Source organism: Mustelus asterias, chromosome 5, assembly GCF_964213995.1.
Source record: "Mustelus asterias chromosome 5, sMusAst1.hap1.1, whole genome shotgun sequence".
Lineage (NCBI taxonomy): Eukaryota > Metazoa > Chordata > Chondrichthyes > Carcharhiniformes > Triakidae > Mustelus > Mustelus asterias.
In genome coordinates this window covers 7843866-7867150 of record NC_135805.1, presented here as the reverse complement: position 1 = coordinate 7867150, position 23285 = coordinate 7843866, and the positions used below count along the sequence as shown (strand labels likewise).

The window sequence follows — 23285 nt, the reverse complement described above, 5'->3', positions numbered from 1 at the left end:
CAACAGCCCTCCACCTCATCCACTACTCCACCAATCTTGGTGTCATCAGCATATTTACTGATCCACCCTTCAGCCCCCTCCTCTAAGTCATTAATAAAAATCACAAAGAGCAGAGGACCAAGCACTGATCCCTGCGGCACTCCGCTAGCAACCTGCCTCCAGTCCGAAAATTTTCCATCCACCACCACCCTCTGTCTTCGATCAGATAGTTACCTATCCAATTGGCCAACTTTCCCTCTATCCCACACCTCTATCCCACACCTCCTTCAGATTTCATTTCCATTAAAGTCCTTGAACAGTTGATGATGTACTGTGGGCCGGGACAGGAGAGTAAACGATGCTCAATGTGAGTCTGAGGCAAATAGACTGATGGGTGAAAGGTGGCGAAAATCAGTAATCGTGACCTCGCCGGTGAGGTCCACAATTTCTGGGTTTTGCCGGATCTTGAGCTCCCATCGCCAATCCCGCAGACAGCAAGAGTGGGCTCAAGATCCCGTCCAAATTATTCCCAAGGACTGGACAATTTTTCTCTTGGGCTCGAGTGGAATTAGGCAAAGTCCTACCGCAGGGATCTGTGCTAGGTCCCCAACTGTTCACATTGTATTTTAATGATTTGGAAGAGGGAACTAAATGGATTATCTCCAAATTTGCTGAAAATACAAAGTTGGGTGGTAGGGTAAGCTGTGAGGAGGATGAAGAGATGCTTCAGTGTGATTTGGACGGGCTGAGTGTGTGGGCATCTGCATGGCAGATGCAGTATAATGTGGATAAATGTGAGGTTATCCACTTCTGTAGCAATAATAGGAAGACAGATTATTATTTGAATGGGTGTAAGTTGAGAGACAAGTGAGACCTTGGTGTCCTCATGCATCAGTTGCTGAACGTAAGCACGCAGGTATAGCAGGCAGTAAAGAAGGCAAATGGTATGTTGGCCTTCATAGCGAGAGAATTTGAGTATAGGGATAGCGATGTTTTACTGCAAATGTACAGATTGTTGGTGAGACAAAACCTGGAGTATTGTGTGCAGTTTTGGTGCCCTCATCTGAGGAAGAATGTCCATGCTATAGAGAGAGTGGAGCAAAGGTTTACCAGGCTGATTCCTGGGATGGCAGGTCTGCCATATGAAGAGAGTCGGTTACAATTATATTCATTGGAGTTTAGAAGAGTGAGAGGGAATCTCATAGAAACTTATAAAATTCTAATAGGATTAGACAGGGTAGATTCAGAAAGAATGTTCCCAATGGTGGGGATCCAGAACTAGGGGTCATAGTTTGAGGATAAGGGATCAACCTTTTAGGACTGAGGTGAGGAGAAATTTCTTCACCCAGAGAGTGATGAATGCGTGGAATTCACTACCACAGAAAGTAGTTGAGGCCAAAATGTTGTCCAATTTCAAGAAGAAATTAGATCTAGCTCTTGGAGCTAAAGGGATCAAGGGATATGGTGGAAGGTGGGATCAGGATATTGATTTCGATGATCAGTCATGGTCATATTGGATGGCTGAGCAGGCTCGAAGGGTCGAATGGCCTACTCCTGCTTCTAGTTTCTATGTTTCTATGTTATTAAACTTGACAATCTACATGAAAGAACAATAACTTGCATTTATATAATGCCTTTCTATGATAAAACATTTCAAGATACTTCATAGAAAAGCTATTAGATAAATAGAACAATGAAGTAAACTGTCTAAAGAAATAGTTATTTAGCAATGCTATATTTCAATTATCATTAAGATGTTAGACTAATATACAACTGTTTTGAAGTATCGTATTATAATTTTGCCCCTTGTCATGTGAACCTACTTATGTTAGGACCAATTCAATGCAGAACAGTTTATCTTGTGGAACTGTCTTCATTCCGAATGTTGCAAATAGCACTGACAACTTAAAAATGTTGAGCTCAAAGTATTACATGAGAGTCGATAATCCCGCAGCACATTAGTTACCCATGCATGCTTTGTGCCTGTGACTCAGAAATATCCCAACTTTACCTGTTTCTCAGTCAGAATTCCGACTTTATCTTTTTCTCAGTAAGAATCCAGATTTTACCTGCTTCTCAGTAAGAATCACTCGACCAAGCAGCTGATTCTCAAGACCCTTAATGGTTACAGTGAAGTCAATGATTGATGTCTTGGCACTGATTTCTGGAGTGTAGGCAGGGTTAGGGAGTTTTGTAGTAATGTAGAACATGAATCCAGCCATTACATCAGTTTCTTTATCTCCCACTTTCACCTGCAAAAGCAATGAACAATACTTTTTGTATGGTAATACTCAGATTACATAGAACATACATAGAACATAGAACATTACAGCGCAGAACAGGCCCTTCGGCCCACGATGTTGCACCGACCAGTTAAAAAAAAACTGTGACCCTCCAACCTAAACCAATTTCTTTTCGTCCATGAACCTATCTACGGATCTCTTAAACGCCCCCAAACTAGGCGCATTTACTACTGATGCTGGCAGGGCATTCCAATCCCTCACCACCCTCTGGGTAAAGAACCTACCCCTGACATCGGTTCTATAACTACCCCCCCTCAATTTAAAGCCATGCCCCCTCGTGCTGGATTTCTCCATCAGAGGAAAAAGGCTATCACTATCCACCCTATCTAAACCTCTAATCATCTTATATGTTTCAATAAGATCCCCTCTTAGCCGCCGCCTTTCCAGCGAAAACAATCCCAAATCCCTCAGCCTCTCCTCATAGGATCTCCCCTCCATACCAGGCAACATCCTGGTAAACCTCCTCTGCACCCTCTCCAAAGCCTCCACATCCTTCCTGTAATGTGGGGACCAGAACTGCACACAGTACTCCAAGTGCGGCCGCACCAGAGTTGTGTACAGTTGCAACATAACGCTACGACTCCTAAATTCAATCCCCCTACCAATAAACGCCAAGACACCATATGCCTTCTTAACAACCTTATCTACTTGATTCCCAACTTTCAGGGATCTATGCACACATACACCTAGATCCCTCTGCTCCTCCACACTATTCAAAGTCCTCCCGTTAGCCCTATACTCAACACATCTGTTATTCCTACCAAAGTGAATTACCTCACACTTCTCCGCATTAAACTCCATCCGCCACCTCTCGGCCCAACTTTGCAACCTGTCTAAGTCTTCCTGCAAACTACGACACCCTTCCTCACTGTCTACCACACCACCGACTTTGGTGTCATCAGCAAATTTGCTAATCCACCCAACTATACCCTCATCCAGATCATTAATAAATATTACAAACAGCAGTGGCCCCAAAACAGATCCCTGATTACGGTCCTAAGTATGGTAATACTTAGATTATGGGGGCAGTGGGGGGGTGGAGGGGTGGGGGGGGGGGGGGGGGTGGGCAGGGTACTGTTCAAACATCACTAATTTACATGTTCTGGCAAATGTTTTAACGGGCATTGAAATAAAAGATTTTTCCTTAACATGGAACATTCAGTAACATTCTTCATCAAATAGATTAGCAGTAACCAGACAAAATTGGGATGATCTTACCATTGGCTGATGGATAGCCGGTAAGATCATGAGAGTCGAAAGATCAGATTTGTGCCCGATTTCTCGCCTCTCGATCTTACCAGTACCGGATATCTGGTGCGATCAGCATCATGCCCACTTCCAGCGTGAGGCTGAATAGATGAGTTAAATTTAATTTAAATCTAATTTACATGGTTGTAGCAAGCCTGGGACTCAATCGTCTGGGCTCACTTGCCTGTGCGGCCTCACCGGGGGAGGTTTTCTCCGGCGAGAATCACAGCTGGTCCCCAGCAATGGGACCAGACGTGATGGCCTCACTGGTAGAACCGCAGGCCATTGAGGCCCCCTCCCGGGCGGCCGGGGGATGGTGCCACTTGGGTAGAAGCCATCCTCGTACCTTGGCAGTGCCAGCCTGGCATTGCCCACTGGGCTGTGTCCAGGTAGTGGGGCCTGAGGGGGCAGGGCCTACTGAGGCCGGGGCCAGACCAGGGGTGGGCCCTGGGGGAGAGAACTGCTGTGCACTCTGCAGTTGTGACTGATGGGGGAGGAGGGGGTGGGCACTGCTGCTATTCTGCATAGTGTTCGGTTGGGGAGAGGGGGGTGTCGATCGGTCCGGCAGGGGGGTGGAGGTGGTGCTGGAGTTGATCGGTCCAGCTGGAGGTGCAGGCTTGTGATCGGCGCTTGTCCCTGTGGTAGCGCCGGGGGCTGCAATGTTTAGGCCATGGAGGTTGGCTGCAGCAGTTGAGGCTGTATGACAGGTCTCTCTGCTGCTCAGAGCAAAGTTACCTGCACATGCACAATGGTGCCCTCTGCTGTTATCAGCCAGCTTTCGGGTGATTTAATCCCCGCCCCTCCCTGACAGACAGAAATCAGTTTTCAGCATTTTTGTATGCACTGAGTGTTCTCAACTATCAACAATTTTGGGACATCACGCTCACATCTAGGATCCTACAGAAGGTGCATGGCAACCAACTAAGGTGACAAGGACTTTTTGCAACGAATGGAGTAATTACGCACAAAAGTGCAATGATAACATTGAGCTTCTACTGCTTCACCAGGTAACTGAGAACAAATCCTCAACCATCACATAACCCTATTGCATCAAGGAGTAGATTCTAGGTGCAACTAGGAACAACATCCAAGAATGACAGTCCCATTGATCACTGTGAGTAATTAAAGAAGCCTCCAGAAAAGGTTACCATCACAAGATAATAAGAACGTAAGAACTGGGAGTAGGAGTAGGCCATCTGGTCCCTCTAGCCCGCTCCACCATTCAATAAGATCATGGCTGATCTTTTCGTGGACTCAGTTCCACTTACCTGTCGGCCCACCATAACCTTTAATTCCTTTACTGTTCAAAAATGAATCCACCCTTGCCTTAAAAACATTCAATGAGGTAACCTCAACTGCTTCACTGGGCAAGGTACTCCACAGATTCACAACTCTTTGGGTGAAGAAGTTCCTCCTCAACTCGGTTATAAATCTCTCCCCCCCTATTTTGAGGCCATGCCCCCTAGTTCTAGTCACACCCGCCAAAGGAAACAACTTCCCTGCTTAGAGTCATAGAGGTTTACAGCATGGAAACAGGCCCTTCGGCCCAACTTGTCCACGCCGCCCTTCTTTTTTTTAAAACACCTAAACCAATCCCAATTGCCCGCATTTGGCCCATATCCCTCTATACCCATCATACCCATGTAACTATCTAAATGCTTTTTAAAAGATAGAATTGTACCCGCCTCGACTACTACCTCTGGCAGCTTGTTCCAGACACTCACCACCCTCTGTGTGAAAACATTGCCTCTCTGGACACTTTTGTATCTCTCCCCTCTCACCTTAAACCTATGCCCTCTAGTTTTAGACTCCCCTACCTTTGGGAAAAGATATTGACTATCTACCTTGTCTATACCCCTCATTATTTTATAGACCTCTATAAGGTCACCCCTCAGCCTCCTACGTTCCAGAGAAAAAAGTCCCAGTCTATTCAACCTCTCCTTATAACTCAATCCATCAAGTCCCGGTGGCATCCTAGTAAATCTTTTCTGCACTCTTTCTCGTTTAATAATATCCTTTCTATAATAGGGTGACCAGAATTGCACACAGTATTCCAAGTGTGGTCTTACCAATGTCTTGTACAACTTCAACAAGACGTCCCAACTCCTGTATTCAATGTTCTGACCGATGAAACCAAGCATGCCAAATGCCTTCTTCACCACTCTGTCCACCTGTGACTCCACTTTCAAGGAGCTATGAACGTGTACCCCTAGATCGCTTTGTTCTGTAACTCTCCCCAACGCCCTACCATTAACTGAGTAAGTCCTGCCCTGGTTCAATCTACCAAAATGCATCACCTCGCATTTGTCTAAATTAAACTCCATCTGCCATTCGTCAGCCCACTGGCCCAATTGATCAAGATCCCGTTGCAATTGGAGATAACTTCCTTCACTGTCCACTATGCCACCAATCTTGGTGTCATGTCAAACTTACTAACCATGCCCCCTATATTCTCATCCAAATCATTAATATAAATGACAAATAACAGTGGGCCCAGCACTGATCCCTGAGGCACACCGCTGGTCACAGGCCTCCAGTTTGAAAAACAACTCTCTACAACCACCCTCTGGCTTCTGTCAAGAAGCCAATTTTGTATCCATTTAGATACCTCACCCTGGATCCCGTGAGATTTAACTTTTTGCAACAACCTACCATGCGGTACCTTGTCAAAGGCCTTGCTAAAGTCCATGTAGACAACATCAACTGCACTGCCCTCATCTACCTTCTTGGTTACCCCTTCAAAAAACTCAATTAAATTTGTGAGACGTGAATTTTCCACTCACAAAGCCATGCTGACTGTCCCTAATCAGTCATTGCATCTCTAAATGCCTGTAGATCCTATCTCTCAAAATACCTTCCAACAATTTACCCACCACAGATGTGAGGCTCACTGGCCTGTCGTTCCCAGGCTTTTCCCTGCAGCCCTTTTGAAACAAAGGCACAACATTTGCCACTCTCTAATCTTCAGGCACCTCACCCGTGACTATCGATGATTCAAATATCTTGGCTGGGGTAGCCGCAATTTCCTCCCTAGCCTCCCACAACGTCCTGGGATATACTTCATCAGGTCCCAGGGATTTATCTACCTTGAAGCGCTTTAAGACTTCCAGCACCTCCTTCTCTGTAATATGTACACTCCTCAAGACATCACTATTTATTTCCCCAAGTTCCCTCACATCCATGCTTTTCTCAACAGTAAATACTGATGAGAAATATTCATTTAGGATCTCACCCATCTCTTGTGGATCCGCACATAGATGTCCTTGTTGATCCTTATCTATTCCCTCTTACCTATTCCCTTCATAATCTTATATGTTTCTATAAAATCTCCCCTCATTCTTCTGAATTCGAGTGACTTTAGTCTCAGTCTACTCAGTCTCTCCTCATAAGTCAAAGAACAAAGAACAAAGAACAATACAGCACAGGAACTGGCCCTTCGGCCCTCCAAGCCCGTGCCGCTCCCTGGTCCAAACTAGACCATTCTTTTGTATCCCTCCATTCCCACTCCGTTCATACGACTATCTAGATAAGTCTTAAACGTTCCCAGTGTGTCCGCCTCCACCACCTTGCCTGGCAGCGCATTCCAGGCCTCCACCACCCTCTGTGTAAAATATGTCAACCCTCTCAACTCCGGAATCAACCTAGTGAACCACCTCTGCACTCCCTCTAATGCCAATATATCCTTTGTCAAGTAGGGGGACCAAAACTGTACACAGTACTCCTGGTACTCACCAGCACCTTATACAGTTGCAACATAATCTCCCTGTTTTTAAACTCCATCCCTCTCGCAATGAAGGACAAAATTCCATTTGCCTTCTTAATTACTTGCTGCACCTGCAAACCAACTTTTTGTGATCCATGCACAAGGACACCCAGGTCCCTCTTGCACAGCAGCATGCTGCAATTTTTTACCATTTAAATAATGGTCCATTTTGCTGTTATTCCTATCAAAATGGATGACCTCACATTTGCCAACATTGTACTCCATCTGCCAGACCCTCGCCCACTCACTTAGACTATATCCTTTTGTAGTCTTTCAATGTCCTCTGTACACTTTGCTCTGCCACTCATCTTAGTGTCATCTGTGAATTTTGACACACTACATTTAGTCCCCAACTTCAAATCATCTATGTAAATTGTAAACAATTGCGGTCCCAACACTGATCTCTGAGGCACACCACTATTCACTGATCGCCAACCAGAAAAACACCTATTTACCCCCACTCTTTGTTTTCTGTTGGTTAACCAATCCTCTGTCCATGCCAATACATTACCCGTAACACCGTGCACCTTTATCTTATGCAGCAGCATTTGGTGCGGCACCTTGTCAAAGATCTGAGTGTACCAGCAGATATCCTCTATGCTTTGAACACTCATAGATTCCTCAACTCTATGTATTTATGTCATCCTAAATAATATTTTATTTCATTTTCTTTGTCATTTTTCATATAGTCTAGTGCTTTAAACTGAAACTTGGCAGCACCTAACCCCTTTTTCCTAATCCCCTTTGCTTTCACTCTTTTGAAACTTGGTGTTATCCTTCACCAGGCTCTTTGCCTTTCACAATAAATAAAACAAAATAGGCTTCACAATAAATAAAATCAGACAGATTACATAAGTTACACATTGTTACCTTTGTGTAGGTTTGTGGCAAAAACAGTTGAGAATCTGATAGCCTTGGAATCTTAGTTACGTTACAAGTGTTAACAATGAGCTCGAGTTTCTGAAGGCGGTGACATCTTTACTAAATTAGCTCACCTTGAAGGTGGTTCCAGTTTTGATGAAGTTTTTCTCTAACACATTATCCAGTGCAGGATCCAAGTCTTCCTGCACATCTTCCAATAGCAGAGGACGTCCCAGTGACAACGAATCCTCCAAGTGATTCCGGAAATACTTATGATTAAGTGATGTTACCTTTGGAACAAAAGTAATTAGAATTTAGAACTTCAAACGCCACTCATTACAATGATCAACAGCACTAATCATAGATCTGCTGTAACTCTATAATCTGTCATGAAACTGGGTGACTGAAGTATATTTAAACAACCTTATGTCATCTAAGATGGCTGGGCTACTCGCCCAATAACAGGCACACCTGAAAATTGCATGAGTTGGGTGTGGATCAGTTGAGGTGCTTTCTGAATGTTCTGAAATGCTCATTTCTCAGGTGAGGACATTGCAACAGGCTGTTGAATATTACTGCACATTGTCTTAAAAAATCTTTCAAATATATTCCAAAATGCTTCATGTAAGCTTGTCAGGTGTGATGTTAGTACATCTTTAAAAAATGTTTTTTTTAACAAAAAACATGAATTCTGCAGCTCAGAGCTTCAGTGGTTTCTGAGCCCACAATTTCAGTGATGTAATTATTGCCAGCTTGACTGGAAATGTCCTTATATTGCTACTTAAGTGGATTAAATGGGGTTGTTAGTGTTTACTCTGGAACCTGCTCCTGGGCCTGGCAAGATGCGCCATCAATAGGTCCAGGCAGCGGGCGATCGACGGGGCCGTCCATCCTGACTGTCTGCCCCTCTACCGCGGCTACATTCGCGGCAAGGTGTCTCTGGAGAGGGAGCATGCGGTGTCCACCGGCGCAGTTGACGCCTTCCGCGACCGCTGGGCACCGCAGGGGCTGGGGTGTATTATCGATCCTGATAATCATCTTTTGGTTTGATGTTTTAAGTTTCCTTTCGACTTTGTATTTGGTTCGGGCTGTTCCCCCTTCCTTTTGGGGAGCTGCCCCTTTTACTTTGTCCCTAAGTTAATTTGAGTTTGTTTACTTGGTTGGTACCTTAAAAGAGATACTCTGGGATTAGTTTTACGATCCTGCATTGTTAGGAGGACAGTCATGTGTTTTTGGACAGGTTTTTTTCATTTTCAGTTTGATGCTATAGGTTTGAGTTTTAGTTTTAGAAGGAACAGCAAGCTAAAAGGAAGTGTTTTTCCTCTCTCCCTGTTTATTTTTCTTTGGAAATTCTCTTGTTTTCCTGAAGGGTGAAAATATGCTGTTCCTGGGGCTGTTTGAGAGTCTCTCTAGTGCTTGGAAAGCTGCCTTGTTTTCAAACTCTTCAGAGTGAATCCAGAGAACTGCAGACTTCAATGAAAGGACTCAATTTCCATTATCACGTGAGTAGCAGACTTTGCTGTATTGAACCTGTTTAAAGTGTTTTGTTTATGACAAGGGTTTTGGTTTGATTAGAACACATTAGATATCTTTGTTAAGGGTTATACATAATGGTTGTTTTGTTTCTTGTTTGTAATTGATCAAAGTTCTTGCTAATGTTCTTATTATACATATTAACTATATTCTTAAATAAACTTTGATAAAAGCTCCCAAGTGGGTTTTTGAAGTGGAACATATGCTTATCCTAGCCAAATTAAAGATGCAAAATTTATGATTCAGGTGGGCTTCATAAAACACTTTGGAGTTTCTAACCTGAACCATCACATAGGTTACTAACCGTTAAATCTAACTTTGCTAGAAGAAAACTAGCATCTAGCCTTGTAATTCACTAACACGACTTAGATACCTTTTTGAAGGGAAAATTATGTCAACTTGTATTTGCAGCAAAGGGATAGATTTTGAGGCTGACTTTGAAAAACAGGGACAAAAGGGGTGGGGATTGCATTGCTGATTAGGGAGCACATCACAGCTGTGTTGAGGGAGGAGACATTGGGATCTTGAGGGAGGCATTATGGGTGGAGCTCAGGGATAGGAAGAGTGAAATCACAATGTTGGGAGTGTAGACCTCCCCCAACAGCCTGCAGGATCAGAGGAGCAAATGTGTAGTCAGATACTGAAAAGGTGTGAAAAAAGCAAGGTAGTTGTGGTGGGTGATTTTAACTTCCCCCATATTGACAGGGAATCCCTTGCAGCCAAGGGCTTGGATGGAGAGCAATTTGTTAGATGTGTCCAACCAGGGAGGGGCCATACTAGGTGTTGGGGAATGAGCTGGGCCAGGTGATCGATTCAGTGGGGGAGCATTTTGGGCTTAGCGACCATAATTCCATAAGATTTTGAATAGTCATGGATAAGGGCGGCCCTCAGGTGAGGGTGCTTAATTGGGCAAGAACCAAATACATCCAAATTAGACAGGAACTGGGGAATGTGGATTGGGATTATCTATTTGAGGGAAAATCCACGTCTGACATGTGGGAGGTTTTAAAGGCCAGTTGATTGAAGTGCAGAACCGAGATGTCCCTGCAAAAATGAAGGATAGAAATGGCAGGATTCGGGGACAAGGGAAATGGTAAGCTTAATTAAAAGGAAAGAGAAAGCATATGGTAGGTCTAGGCATCTAAAAACTGACAAAGCTCCTGAGGAGTACAGGGAATGTAGGAAGGAATTTAAATGTAGAATTTGGAGGGCTAAAAGGAGCCATGAAATGTCTTTAGCCAACAGAGTCAAGGAGAATTTGAAGGCTTTTTATACATTATATTAGGAGCAAGAGGGTTGCAAGAGAAAAAGTAGGCCCACTCAAGAACAATGGAGGGAAATTATGCATGGGGCAACAGCAAGTGGATGAGTACTTTGTATCAGTATTCACCAAGGAGAAGGACATGATGGATGCTGAGGTCAGAGGCAGATGTGTGAATGCTCGAGAGAATGTCAATATATCAAAGGAGGAAGTGTTGAGTATCCTAAATTGCATTAAGGTGAATAAGTTCCCAGGACTGGATGGAATCTATCCCTGGTTTCTATGGGAGGCAAGGGAAAAAATAGCTGGGGCCTTAACAGATATCTTCACATCCTCTTTGACCACAGGCGAGGTTCCAGAGTTTGTTTATTTATTAGTGTCACAAGCAGGCAGTGTTATATTAACACTGCAATCTGAAAATCTCCAAGTCACCATACTCTGGTCCTGTTCAGGTGCACTGAGGGAGAATTTAGCATAGCCAATGTACCTAACCAGCATGTCTTTCTGTGGGATGAAACCAGAGCACCCAGAGGAAACCCACGCAGACACGGGGAGAATGTGCAGACTCCACACAGACAGTCACCCGAGGCCGGAATTGAACCCGGGTTCCAGGCACAGTGCTAACCACTGTTCCACCATGCTGCCCAGACTCTCCAGAGGAATGGAGAATAGCCAATATATAAATTGACAAATTTATTCTGTTCTCGTCGCATCCTGAAAGTTGCACTCAGTTCCATGCGCCGCCGCATGAAGACACTCAACATCTCTCTCCAGCAACACTCTTCTCTCTCGAAGCTGTCCCTGTTCCCAGTTTCATTTCATCCTCCGCATCATTCAACATCTTAACATAAAACATTTCTTGTTTCTTGCAAATGTAGAGAAACGCAAGCTTCAATAACTTATGAACACCACTGCCCATCCCAGGCCCTCCACTAGCCCCAATCTCTCGAACGCCATCTCTTCTAGCCCCAGCCCTTGCCGTGTCTTCATCATACCCTCCGACTTTCCCCTCTCTGAGGCTGAGCGTGCTGTTCTCAGCAAAGGGCTCAGCTTCGTACCCTTATGTCCCCACCTCAATGAATTCTGGGCTTGACATGATGTTGAACTCTTCTTCCGTCACCTTCATCTCCGTGCCCTCTTCTTTGGGCAAGAGTCCTCCCCCTGTTCCACAGATTGTTTCACATGCCTCCAATATTCTGTCTCCAATTAGACACCCCCACCAGGACAATTACCTGCCCTCGATCTTTTCATTGGGAACTGTCATCGGGGCATTGCCGTCTCAATTTTTCTGCCCCCCCTCACCCATTCCAACTTCTCTCCTTCTGAACTTTCCACCCTTCGCTCCCTCAGGTCCAACCCTGACATTGCCATCAAACCTGCTGACACAAGGGGTGCTGCTGTCATCTGGCGTACTGACTTCTACCTCGCAGAGGCTGAGCGCCAACTCTCATACTTCCTCCTACTCCCCCTGGACCATGACCATACCACTGAACATCAAGCCATTATCTCCAACACTGTCACCGACCTCATTTCCTCCAGATGCCTTCTCCCCACAGCTTCCAACCTCATAGTCTTCCAACCCCAGACAGCCCGCTCTACCTACTTCCCAAAATCCACAAAAAGGACAGCCCTGGTAGACCGATTGTGTCAGCATGCTCCCACCCCACTGAACTTATTTCCTCTTACCTTGACTCTATCCTCACTCCCCTGGTCCATTCCCTCCCCACCTACATCCGGGATTCCTCTGATGCCCTGTGTCATATTGACAGCTTCGGGTTCGCAGGCCCTAACCGCCTCCTATTCACCTTGGATGTGCAATCTCTCTACACCTCCATCCCACACCAGGATGGCCTGAAAGCTCTTCGCTTCTTCCTTGAAAAGAGGCCTGAACAATTCCCATCCACCACCACCACTCCTCTACCTGGTTGAACTCTTTCTATCTCTCAACAACTTCTCCTTTAACTCATCCCACTTTCCCCAAATCAAAGGAGTAGCGATGGGTACCCGCATGGGTCCTAGCTACGCTTGTCTTTTTATGGGGTATGTGAAACATTCCTTGTTCCAAGCCTACCCAGGGCCCCTCCCACAACTCCTTTACTGGTACATCGATAACTATTTTGGTGCCGCTTCATGCTCTCGTCCAGACCTTCAAAAATTCATCAACTTCACTTCCAGTTTCCACCCCTCCATCGCCTTCACTAGTCCACTACAGACACTTCCCTTCCATTCCTTTCTGTCTCCATTTCCGTCAATAGACTATCTACCAATATCCATTACAAGCCCACTGACTCCCACAGCTTTCTGGACTACAGCTCTTCACACCCCACATCCTGTAAGGAATCCATCGCTTTCTCTCAGCTCCTTCACCTCCGTCACATTTGTTCCGATGATGCCTCTTTCCAAAGTGGTGCTTTTAATATGTGCTCCTTTTTCCTCAACCGTGGATTTCCATCTACAGTTATCAACAGGGCCCTCAACATGGTGCAGTCCATCTCCCGCGCCATGAACCTCACCCCCTCCCTGCCCTCCCAGAACAAGGATCGAGTCCCCCTTGTTCTCACATTTCACCCTGCCAGCCTCCGCATAAAATGCATAATCCTGCACCTCCGCTCAACAATCACCAGGCAAGAGTGTTCTCTTCCTGTTGGGGAACACTTCAGCGATCACGGGCATTCGGCCTCTAATCTTCAGGTAAGCGTTCTCCAAGGCGGCCTTCACGACACACGACAGCGCAGAATCACTGAGCAGAGACTGATAGCCAAGTTCCGCACACATGAGGACGGCCTCAACCGGGATCTTGGGTTCATGTCACACTATCTGTAACCCCCATGACTTGCCTGGGCTTGCAAAATCACACTAACTGTCCTGACTGGAGACAATACACATCTCTTTAACCTGTGCTAAACCTCTCTCCACTCACATTGCCTGCACCTTTAAGACTTGATTACCTGTAAAGACTCGCATTCCAACTATTATTTTGTAAAATGAGTTTGTGTCTTTATATGCTCTGTTTGTGAACTGAAATCCCATTCACCTGATGAAGAAGCAGCACTTCGAAAGCTAGTAGCTTTTGCTACCAAATAAACCTGTTGGACTTAACCTGGTGTTGTGAGACTTCTTACTGTGTTTACCCCAGTCCAACTCTGGCATCTCCACATCACGGTTAGTCATAGAAGACAAAGTAGCAGTGGAAGGGTGTTTTTTTTTTCAGAATGGAGTTCTGTAGCTAGTGGTGCTCCACAGGGATCAGTGCTGGGGCCTCCGTTCTTTGTAGTGTGGATATATAATTGATCTGGAGGAAAATGTGGGTGGTCTGATTAGTAAATTTGCGGATGACACGAAGATTGGCAGAGTTGCTGATAATCCCAGGGATTGTCACAGGATATAGATTGGAGACTTGGGCACAGAAAGATGAAGTTTAATCTGGACAAATGTGGGGTGATGCATTTTGGAGGATCAAATTTAGGTGTGAATTATACTGTAAATGGCAGAACATAGTTCAGCTTTGACAAAGGGCCATCTGGACTCGACGTCAGCTCTCTTCTCTCCTTACAGATGCTGCCAGACCTGCTGAGATTTTCCAGCACTTTCTCTTTTGGTTTCACCAGGATGTTGCCTGGTCTCGGTGTTGACTGAGGAGAGGTTGAATAAACTAGGATTGTTTTCATTGGAAAAACAGAGGCTGAGGGGACACATGATGGAAGTCTACAAAATTATGAGAGGCATAGATAGGGTGGATAGTCAGAGGCTTTATCGCAGGGTGGAAGGGGGCAACTGTTCAAGGTGAGGGGGGAAAGTTTAGGGCAGATGTGCGGGGCAAGTTTTTCACGCAGAGTGGTGGGTGCCTGGAACGCACTGCCAAAGGAGATGGTGGAAGCAGGCACATGAGCAACATTTAAGAGGCAGCTGGATGGGTACATGAATAAGGAGGGATATGGACTGAGTAAGGGCAGAAGGGGCTTTTGTAGTTCAGAGAGGGCATCATGGTCGGCATAGACTTGGAGGGCCAAAGAGCCTGTTCCTCTGCTGTACTTTGTTGTTGTTCAAACTGCTTTTGTGGGAACGGAATGTACATATGTCCCTCAATGAAATAAAGAACCACAGCACATAAAAGCAATGAGATGCAAGAAGCATTATCTATACCAATATGTAAGGCTATTAACAGTCACATACAGTATTCTTGGTTGATCAAGGAAGGTATCTTCACATTCGGGGCTGAAAATTATTGGGGAGAGGGAGCAGTTAATTGGATAACAATGTGACGAGCAATGCTATTAATACTTCTGGGGTTTATTGTGTGAAGCAGGTTTATGGGTCTGTGTTTGTGAAATTATTTTAATTAAACTGAAGACAGATAGTGAGGTTTGGAACATCAAAAAAGTGTAGGTGCTAAATGCATGCATTTTAATAAAGATATGGCTAACTGATTTACCATAAGTAAATAAACATTAGATAGAAATTTGGATTAGGAGATCAGTGGGGGTTTGGACTTTCAGCTGTTGAATTCCAAAGGGAAGGAAAACGTTTTACAACTTGGAAAAGGTCATAAACAAACAAGAAAATAATTTGCAGTTTATTTGACCTAAAATTGAGGCAATAGAGAAAACATGAAATATTTTTATATTTTTGGAAAGTTAAGTTTCAAAGAAGTGATAAGAAAAATGAAATTGAAGAGGAAAGATACTTTTTAAGGAGAGATGTTGAGCTGTGTTAGGTGGTGACTATGTCAGACCTCCTGGGTACAGCTCTGTATTGGCAAAAGAGCTGTGAAGTTGAAAGGTTTGAATCAGCCTGTAAGTCTTGTAAAAGTAGAAGCAGGTTTATTTTGTGGTAATATTACTGGGATTTTGTAGTTATCTATCAGGAATGTTGCCTCGAGTGTGTGAACAAAGAACAGTACAGGAACAGGCCCTTCGGCCCGCCAAGCCTGCACCGATCATGATGCCTGCCTAAACTAAAACTGTGTGCACTTACGGAGTCCATATCCTTCCATTCCAATCCTAATCATGTATTCATCTAGTTGTCCCTTAAATGCCGCGCTTGTACCAGCTCCCCAGGCAGCACGTTCCAGACATTCACCACCCTCTGTGTAAAAAAAAAAATTTGCCTTGCACATCTCCTCTAAACTTTTCCCCCATGCACCTTAAACCTATGTCCCCTAGTACTAGTGAGGAGCATTGTCAGAAGCTACAGAAGGATATAGATAGGCTGGAAATTTGGGCAAAGAAATGGCAGATGGAGTTCAATCCTGATAAATGCGAAGTGATGCATTTTGGTAGAAATAATGTAGGCAGGAGCTATATGATAAATGGCAGAACCATAAAGGGTGTAGATACGCAGAGGGACCTGGGTGTGCAAGTCCACAGATCCTTGAAAGTGACGTCACAGGTGGAGAAGGTGGTGAAGAATGCATATGGCATGCTTGCCTTTATAGGACGGGGCATAGAGTATAAAAGTTGGGGTCTGATGTTGCAGATGTATAGAACGTTGGTTCGGCCGCATCTGGAATACTGCGTCCAGTTCTGGTCGCCACACTACCAGAAGGATGTGGAGCCTTTGGAGAGAGTACAGAGGAGGTTTACCAGGATGTTACCTGGGATGGAGGGGCTTAGTTATGAGGAGAGATTGGGTAAACTGGGGTTGTTCTCCCTGGAAAGACAGAGGATGAGGGGAGACTTAATAGAGGTGTATAAAATTATGAAAGGCATAGATAGGGTGAACGGTGGGAAGCTTTTCCCCAGGTCGGTGGTGACGTTCACGAGGGGTCATAGGTTCAAGGTGAAGGGGGGGAGGTTTAACACAGATATCAGACGGACATATTTTACACAGAGGGTGGTGGGGGCCTGGAATGCGCTGCCAGGCAAGGTGGTGGAGGCGGACACACTGGGAACGTTTAAGACTTATCTAGACAGCCATATGAACGGAGTGGGAATGGAGGGATACAAAAGAATGGTCTAGTTTGGACCAGGGAGCGGCGTGGGCTTGGAGGGCCGAAGGGCCTGTTCCTGTGCTGTATTGTTCTTTGTTCTTTGTTTGTTCTTTGTACTTGACTTTTCTACCCTGGGAAAGAGCATCTGACTATCCACTCTGTCCATGCCACTCATAATCTTGTAAATCTCTATTAGGTCGTCCCTCAACCTCCGTCATTCCAGTGAGAACAAACAGTTTATCCAACCTCTCCTCATAGCTAATACCCTCCAGACCAGGCTACATCCTGATAAACCGCTTCTGTACCCTCTCCAAAGCATATAGAAATGATTTGGAAGAAGGTGTAACTGGTGTAATCAGCAAGTTTGCGGATGACACGAAGATGGCTGGACTTGCGGATAGCGAAGAGCATTGTCGGGCAATACAGCAGGATATAGATAGGCTGGAAAATTGGGCGGAGAGGTGGCAGATGGAGTTTAATCCGGATAAATGCGAAGTGATGCATTTTGGAAGAAATAATGTAGGGAGGAGTTATACAATAAATGGCAGAGTCATCAGGAGTATAGAAACACAGAGGGACCTAGGTGTGCAAGTCCACAAATCCTTGAAGGTGGCAACACAGGTGGAGAAGGTGGTGAAGAAGGCATATGGTTTGCTTGCCTTTATAGGACGGGGTATAGAGTATTAAAGCTGGAGTCTGATGATGCAGCTGTATAGAACGCTGGTTAGGCCACATTTGGAGTACTGCGTCCAGTTCTGGTCGCCGCACTACCAGAAGGACGTGGAGGCGTTAGAGAGAGTGCAGAGAAGGTTTACCAGCATGTTGCCTGGTATGGAGGGTCTTAGCTATAAGGAGAGATTGGGTAAACTGGGGTTGTTCTCCCTGGAAAGACGGAGAATGAGGGGAGATCTAATAGAGGTGTACAAGATTATGAAGGGGATAGATAGGGTGAACGGTGGGAAGCATTTTCCCAGATCAGAAGTGACGTTCACGAGGGGTCACGGGCTCAAGGTGAGAGGGGCGAAGTATAACTCAGATATTAGAGGGATGTTTTTTACACAGAGGGTGGTGGGGGCCTGGACTGCGCTGCCAAGTAGGGTGGTGGAGGCAGGCACGCTGACATCGTTTAAGACTTACCTGGATAGTCACATGAGCAGCCTGGGAATGGAGGGATACAAACGATTGGTCTAGTTGGACCAAGGAGCGGCACAGGCTTGGAGGGCCGAAGGGCCTGTTTCCTGTGCTGTACTGTTCTTTGTTCTTTGTCCTTCTGGTAGTGTGGCGACCAGAATTGTACACAATATTCTAAATGAGGCCTAATTAAGGTTCTGTATAACTGCAGCATGACCTGACAATTTTTATACTCAACCAATGAAGGCATGTACCTATGTTCTTTTTGAGGATTGTTCTGTTCAGCAAATTTTAACTATGTAACCATAATCTTGTGATTAAGTTTTCATTTCTGAGTAAATGTTTTGATTTAATTTTGAAAATCCCAAAAGTATTACTAGATTTTATGGTTTTTAAAAAAATTCAATAGACTTTTCTTCTTGTCAAAATACAAGAAAAAAAGTTTGTGATGAGTCAACCAAGTTTCCCTTTGGTATTTGGTTTGCACAGCATTTACTCTCTGCTGGATCCAACAACAGCCAAGAACGTGAAAGATGCTTTAACTTGATTGTGCTGTGTCGAGTGAGATACCATCCAAAATCAGAAGAAACAAAATAAGTTGCAAGGGGGAGAGAGCGAGATAGTGAAGAACGAGGCTTACAAACCAAAAGTCCAAAGCTGAGTGAAACCATTCATATTGTCGCTATCACCCTGATCTTGACACAAGTAGTATACGTTGTGTTAAACTGTAACTGACCATCTAAGTTTAATGACATACTTTAGTTGATAACTTAATGAACTTGTCTGGATGTTGTCTCAATAAAGTCAACTCACAATCAGGAAAAATCTCAGAACTTGCAGCCTTCAACAACTCGGTTGTTTGATTTTTCAACCACAGTAGGCATCACTCCCACCTGTGCTCCAGCTATTTTGTTACCCATGATAAACTGTATTCCTGGACAAGATAATTTCTCTACTCCTACTACCACTTCACCACTCTTCTCTGGACTCTCCAACCTCACTTATATAATGGAACACTACTCTTCTCACCTTGAATTCCACATATTACTACCTTTTCTGGCAATACTCCTCCCAAACTACACAGCTCCTCATCTCTTACCATCAAAGATTGACTTGCTCCCGTATCTCTTAAAATTTTAACTCTTACCTACTCTACCTGGTACACATGAGTAAACTTTACCCACACAAGTAAATTCTTTAAAGAGATCTGGCACCTTCTTATCAATCAACTCCTGACCAGGTTTTACCACCTTTTGCACCTCTTTAGCTTCAACTGGGCTTTCCTTTACCACTTTAACAAACCCCACTGGCTTATCTTGTTTTACCACATCAGTGTTCCTAGTGCTTTTCTTAAACCACCAACACTGACTTTGCATGGCCTAATTTATTACAGTGAAAACATCTGAGGCTTTTCATTTCTAGTCCACCCTCCTGTGTTTCCTTTTTAACATGAGGTACACTGTCACTATTATCTCCCACAAGATCTCCTTTACCACCTGAGGATTTCTCTTTCTCCCCAGTTTCTATCCCTCACAGACTGACACTGATGTCAGAAACCAAACTTTGATTTATGAACTAATTCATAATCATCTGCCATTTCTGCTGCTAACTTCGCAATTTTAACCTTCTGCTCTTCCACATGAGTTCTCACTACATCAGGAAGTGAATTTTTAAACTCCTCCAAAATAATCATTTCTCTAAGAGCTTCATACGTCCTGTCAATTTTCAAAGCCATTATCCACCTATCAAAATTAATCTGTTTGATCCTTTCAAATTCTATGCATGTTTGACAAGGTTCTTTCCTTAGATTTCTAAACCGTTGTCTGTTGGCTTCTGACACTAGTTCATATGCACCTAAGATGGATTTGTTTGCTTTATCATTTCCAGATATCTCCTCTGATAGTGATGTTAGTGATGCCTCACTCGCTCCACCTACCAACTTTGCTTGAATCAGTAATACCCACATGGTCTGTGACTTTTATTTGTTTAGCCCCTTTCTCAAATTAAATGAAAAAAGCTTCTACATCCTTCTCATCAAACCTTGGCAACGCTTGGACATATTTAAATACATCCCCACCAGGCCTTTGACTATGATGCTCTCGCGCTTCTTTACCATCTTTGTCACCACATTCAACCTGTACTTTTCCCTTTACCCCCATCATTTTAAACTGATGTTCACTTTTTATTTCCAGATTCCGAAGTTCATATTCTCTCTTTCCTTTTGTTCTGCTGGAGCTATCCTTTCTTTAGTTCTTCCAAGACGATCCTTTCCCTTTCTTTTTCCCTTATCTATAATTCAGGCAGTTTCATTTCTTTTTCTTGTTGCAATTCAAACTGCTTTAAATCTTTTTCATGTTCAAGTTGTTTCATATGTAATTGAATTCTAACCACTTCCAATGATTCTGACTGTGCTTCTGGCAATTTTAAATGCTAGCCATCACCACAATTATCTCCCCCTTCTTACACTGTTGGGTAAATGTCAACTGCAAAATGTTTGCCAATTCCAAAAGTTATGTTTTAGTCACCGTTTATAAAGCACCCTGCATGACTTCTTCCAACCCAGTAAATTTTTAGACTCTGAAAGAGACACTATTCCACAAGGCATCCCCTATTCAAACCTGAAAACAATACCTGAAAAGAAAACATAAGTATGCTCACCACTCAGTCTTTGAGTCCAATAATCCCAAATCAATCAAGGAATATCAATTTTAATCCCACAAAGAACCTCCAGTGATTATAATCCAGGTCAGAAACTCCAAAGTGTGTAATGAAGTCTGCCTGGATCATAAGTTTTGCAATTTGAATATGACTAGAGTCATAGAAACATAGAAAAACTACAGCACAAAACAGGCCCTTCAGCCCCACAAGTTGTGCCGAACATATCCCTACCTTCTAGACCTACCTATAACCCTCCATCCTATTAAGTCCCATGTACTCATTCAGGAGTCTCTTAAAAGATCCTATTGAGTTTGCCTCCACCACCACTGACGCCAGCCGATTCCACTCGCCCACCACCCTCTGTGTGAAAAACTTCCCCCGAACATTTCCCCTGTACCTACCCCCCAGCAACTTAAACCTGTGTCCTCTCGTAGCAGCCATTTCCACACTGGGAAAAAGCCTCTGAGAGTCCACCCGATCTATGCCTCTCAACATCTTATTGTAAGTTTTTCAGGCAACTCAGGCCTTTTTATGAGCTGGGAAAAGGACTTGAACCCTAAAGAACTGTGAAAGTGGCCACATTTGGCTGCAGGACTTGACCAAAAATTTCCCAGGGAGCTCAGCCAGCCTGTGTGTGTGTGTGTGTGTGTGAAGGGGCACAGTCCAAAAATTGCAAGCAGCCAGAAACCAGACGGACTGCTGGTTAGGTTATCAGCAGCACAAAAATGAACTGACGACATCACCAGACTAGGCCGGCAGCAAGACAATACACCTGGTCTGGACTCAATACAGGTGATAATGGCCTTGTCCCAGAGCGAGGAGAAGCCCATTTCCATAATGGGAAAATGATTAAACGATCTCCGATGGAACAGTAAAGGACAACAAGGGACCTGTTACCTGGGATGGGATCATCTGGTCTCTATGGACTGTAAGATCGCAGCTACAGATAACACTAGCAAGCCTTTGTCTGTGGAACTGCCGGTTGGAAGGGGGCGGAGTTGGCAGGAAAATAAATTCAAGTTTTACAATATAAAAGGATGGTCAGGCCGGCCATCTCTCTCTTTTCTCTTCGGACCCGCGTGGCAGCACTCTCCACTCTCTCCTCCTGTTCCTGCCTCTCGTTCGTCTCCAGCACGCAGCCCGAAGCCCACTGAGCAATTTAAACTAGGATTGTGAGTATCCCCTGGTAATTCGCGAAGTTCCCGAGATCATCATAGTGGATGAGGCTTTGGGGAAAGGGGGGGCTTTTGCATGCACCTTTCATAGTTTAAGACACTGGTAAACTTGTGTAAAGTAAGAATTCTCGTTGTGTCCGTTTTAGTATTCCTTCCATAGCGATAGTCTTATAGAGCATAAGGCATTGTGTGTTGTTTTCCTGGTGTTTGGTGACCTTGACCTTGATGTTTTAATAAATATATATCTTTGACTTCCATTGGAGTCCGTTTTGATCTTTTCAATTTCTCACCAATGATCTCTGACCAAGTCACAATATTAAATATCCCTTACCATAATTCCGGAGTCTAGAACTGAGGGTACCCTGGGCGCTTCGAAACCGTCCACTCACGAAAGGCTGCCAGGTAGTGGATAGGCAGTAGTTTCCTTTTCTCTCTCTTGGGAGCGCTACTCTAGTGAAGTAGACGCAAGGTGGCCGTTGTTCCATCGGCGAGAGAGAGAATCACTCGGGCATTGGTGGGGTTTGGGTAACGGAGAACTAAACCTAAAATAAGCCCAGTGGAGTTAAAAAGGGGATCCCGCTACAATGGCGACCACGACAGGACTCCAGTGGTCTGGGATATGTGACTTATCAGAGACGGTGAGGGAAAGAAGCAAAATGGAGGAGAGAATCTCCTCATATCTGTGGAAAAAGGTCAACCTCACCAAAACGTGGGTATGAGCACTAATCAATGCAGAGCAGCCCGTAATGGCTGTGGCTGCATGGACAGAGAGCAAGGAATACACTAAAGGGTTGGAAAAGGCAGTTTGGCGAGCCTGCCTGTCCCAGCAGGTAGCCAAAATGGAAAGGAGAATTGCTGTTCTGGAGGGAGAGTTGAGCAAAGTTAGGGCCAGCGCGGGGGACAGCGCTCGAGCAGAGGAACAGTTATTGAATGAATTAACTGATGCGAGGCAGTGCATCCTACAAGCTAGTGAGTCACACCGATACGAAAAGGAATTCCTCCAATGCCAGGTAGTTGAGGCAAAGGAGAGGAAACGGGAGGCCCAGGAACTCCTGGCTCAAGGTGCGCAGAGGTACAAGGAGCTGGAAGGGAGGTTCAGGGACATCCAGGCAGCGTACAGGGTGGCTTGCGATGAATTAGGTGACGGCGAGCATGGGCCGTGCCAGGCACGGATAGAAGAGCTGGAGGAGGCTCTGTCCAAGGTCAGGGGACGGGTGCACCTGGGAGGTCCAGGAGGGTCCCCTAGGGGCAGAGGGCTCCTCGCAGCGGATGATTCCCCGGATGCTAATGGGAATAGACCGCCTCCTGAGGTGCCGGAAACGTGTCCGGGATGGCAGGTGGGGTTCGGGCTGTCCAGAGAGGGGCAGGTCCAAGGGGGGTCAACGGGGTACCGCCAGGTGACGGCGTGTCCACCGGGTATAGCGCACCATTCCTTTGGGAAAGG

At 44.9% G+C, this 23285-nt stretch overlaps 1 protein-coding gene across 1 annotated transcript in view; it reads right to left on the bottom strand.

Moving 5' to 3' along the window:
- Positions 1–23285, bottom strand: part of LOC144493944 (dynein axonemal heavy chain 8-like) — a 1661706-nt gene that overhangs the window by 228245 nt on the left and 1410176 nt on the right. The window contains exons 80-81 of the mRNA XM_078213521.1: positions 8289–8444; positions 2049–2231 (exon numbers count right to left, since the gene is read on the bottom strand). Coding sequence (XP_078069647.1) covers positions 2049–2231; positions 8289–8444 — 339 coding nt within the window. The remainder of the gene's footprint in view (positions 1–2048; positions 2232–8288; positions 8445–23285) is intronic.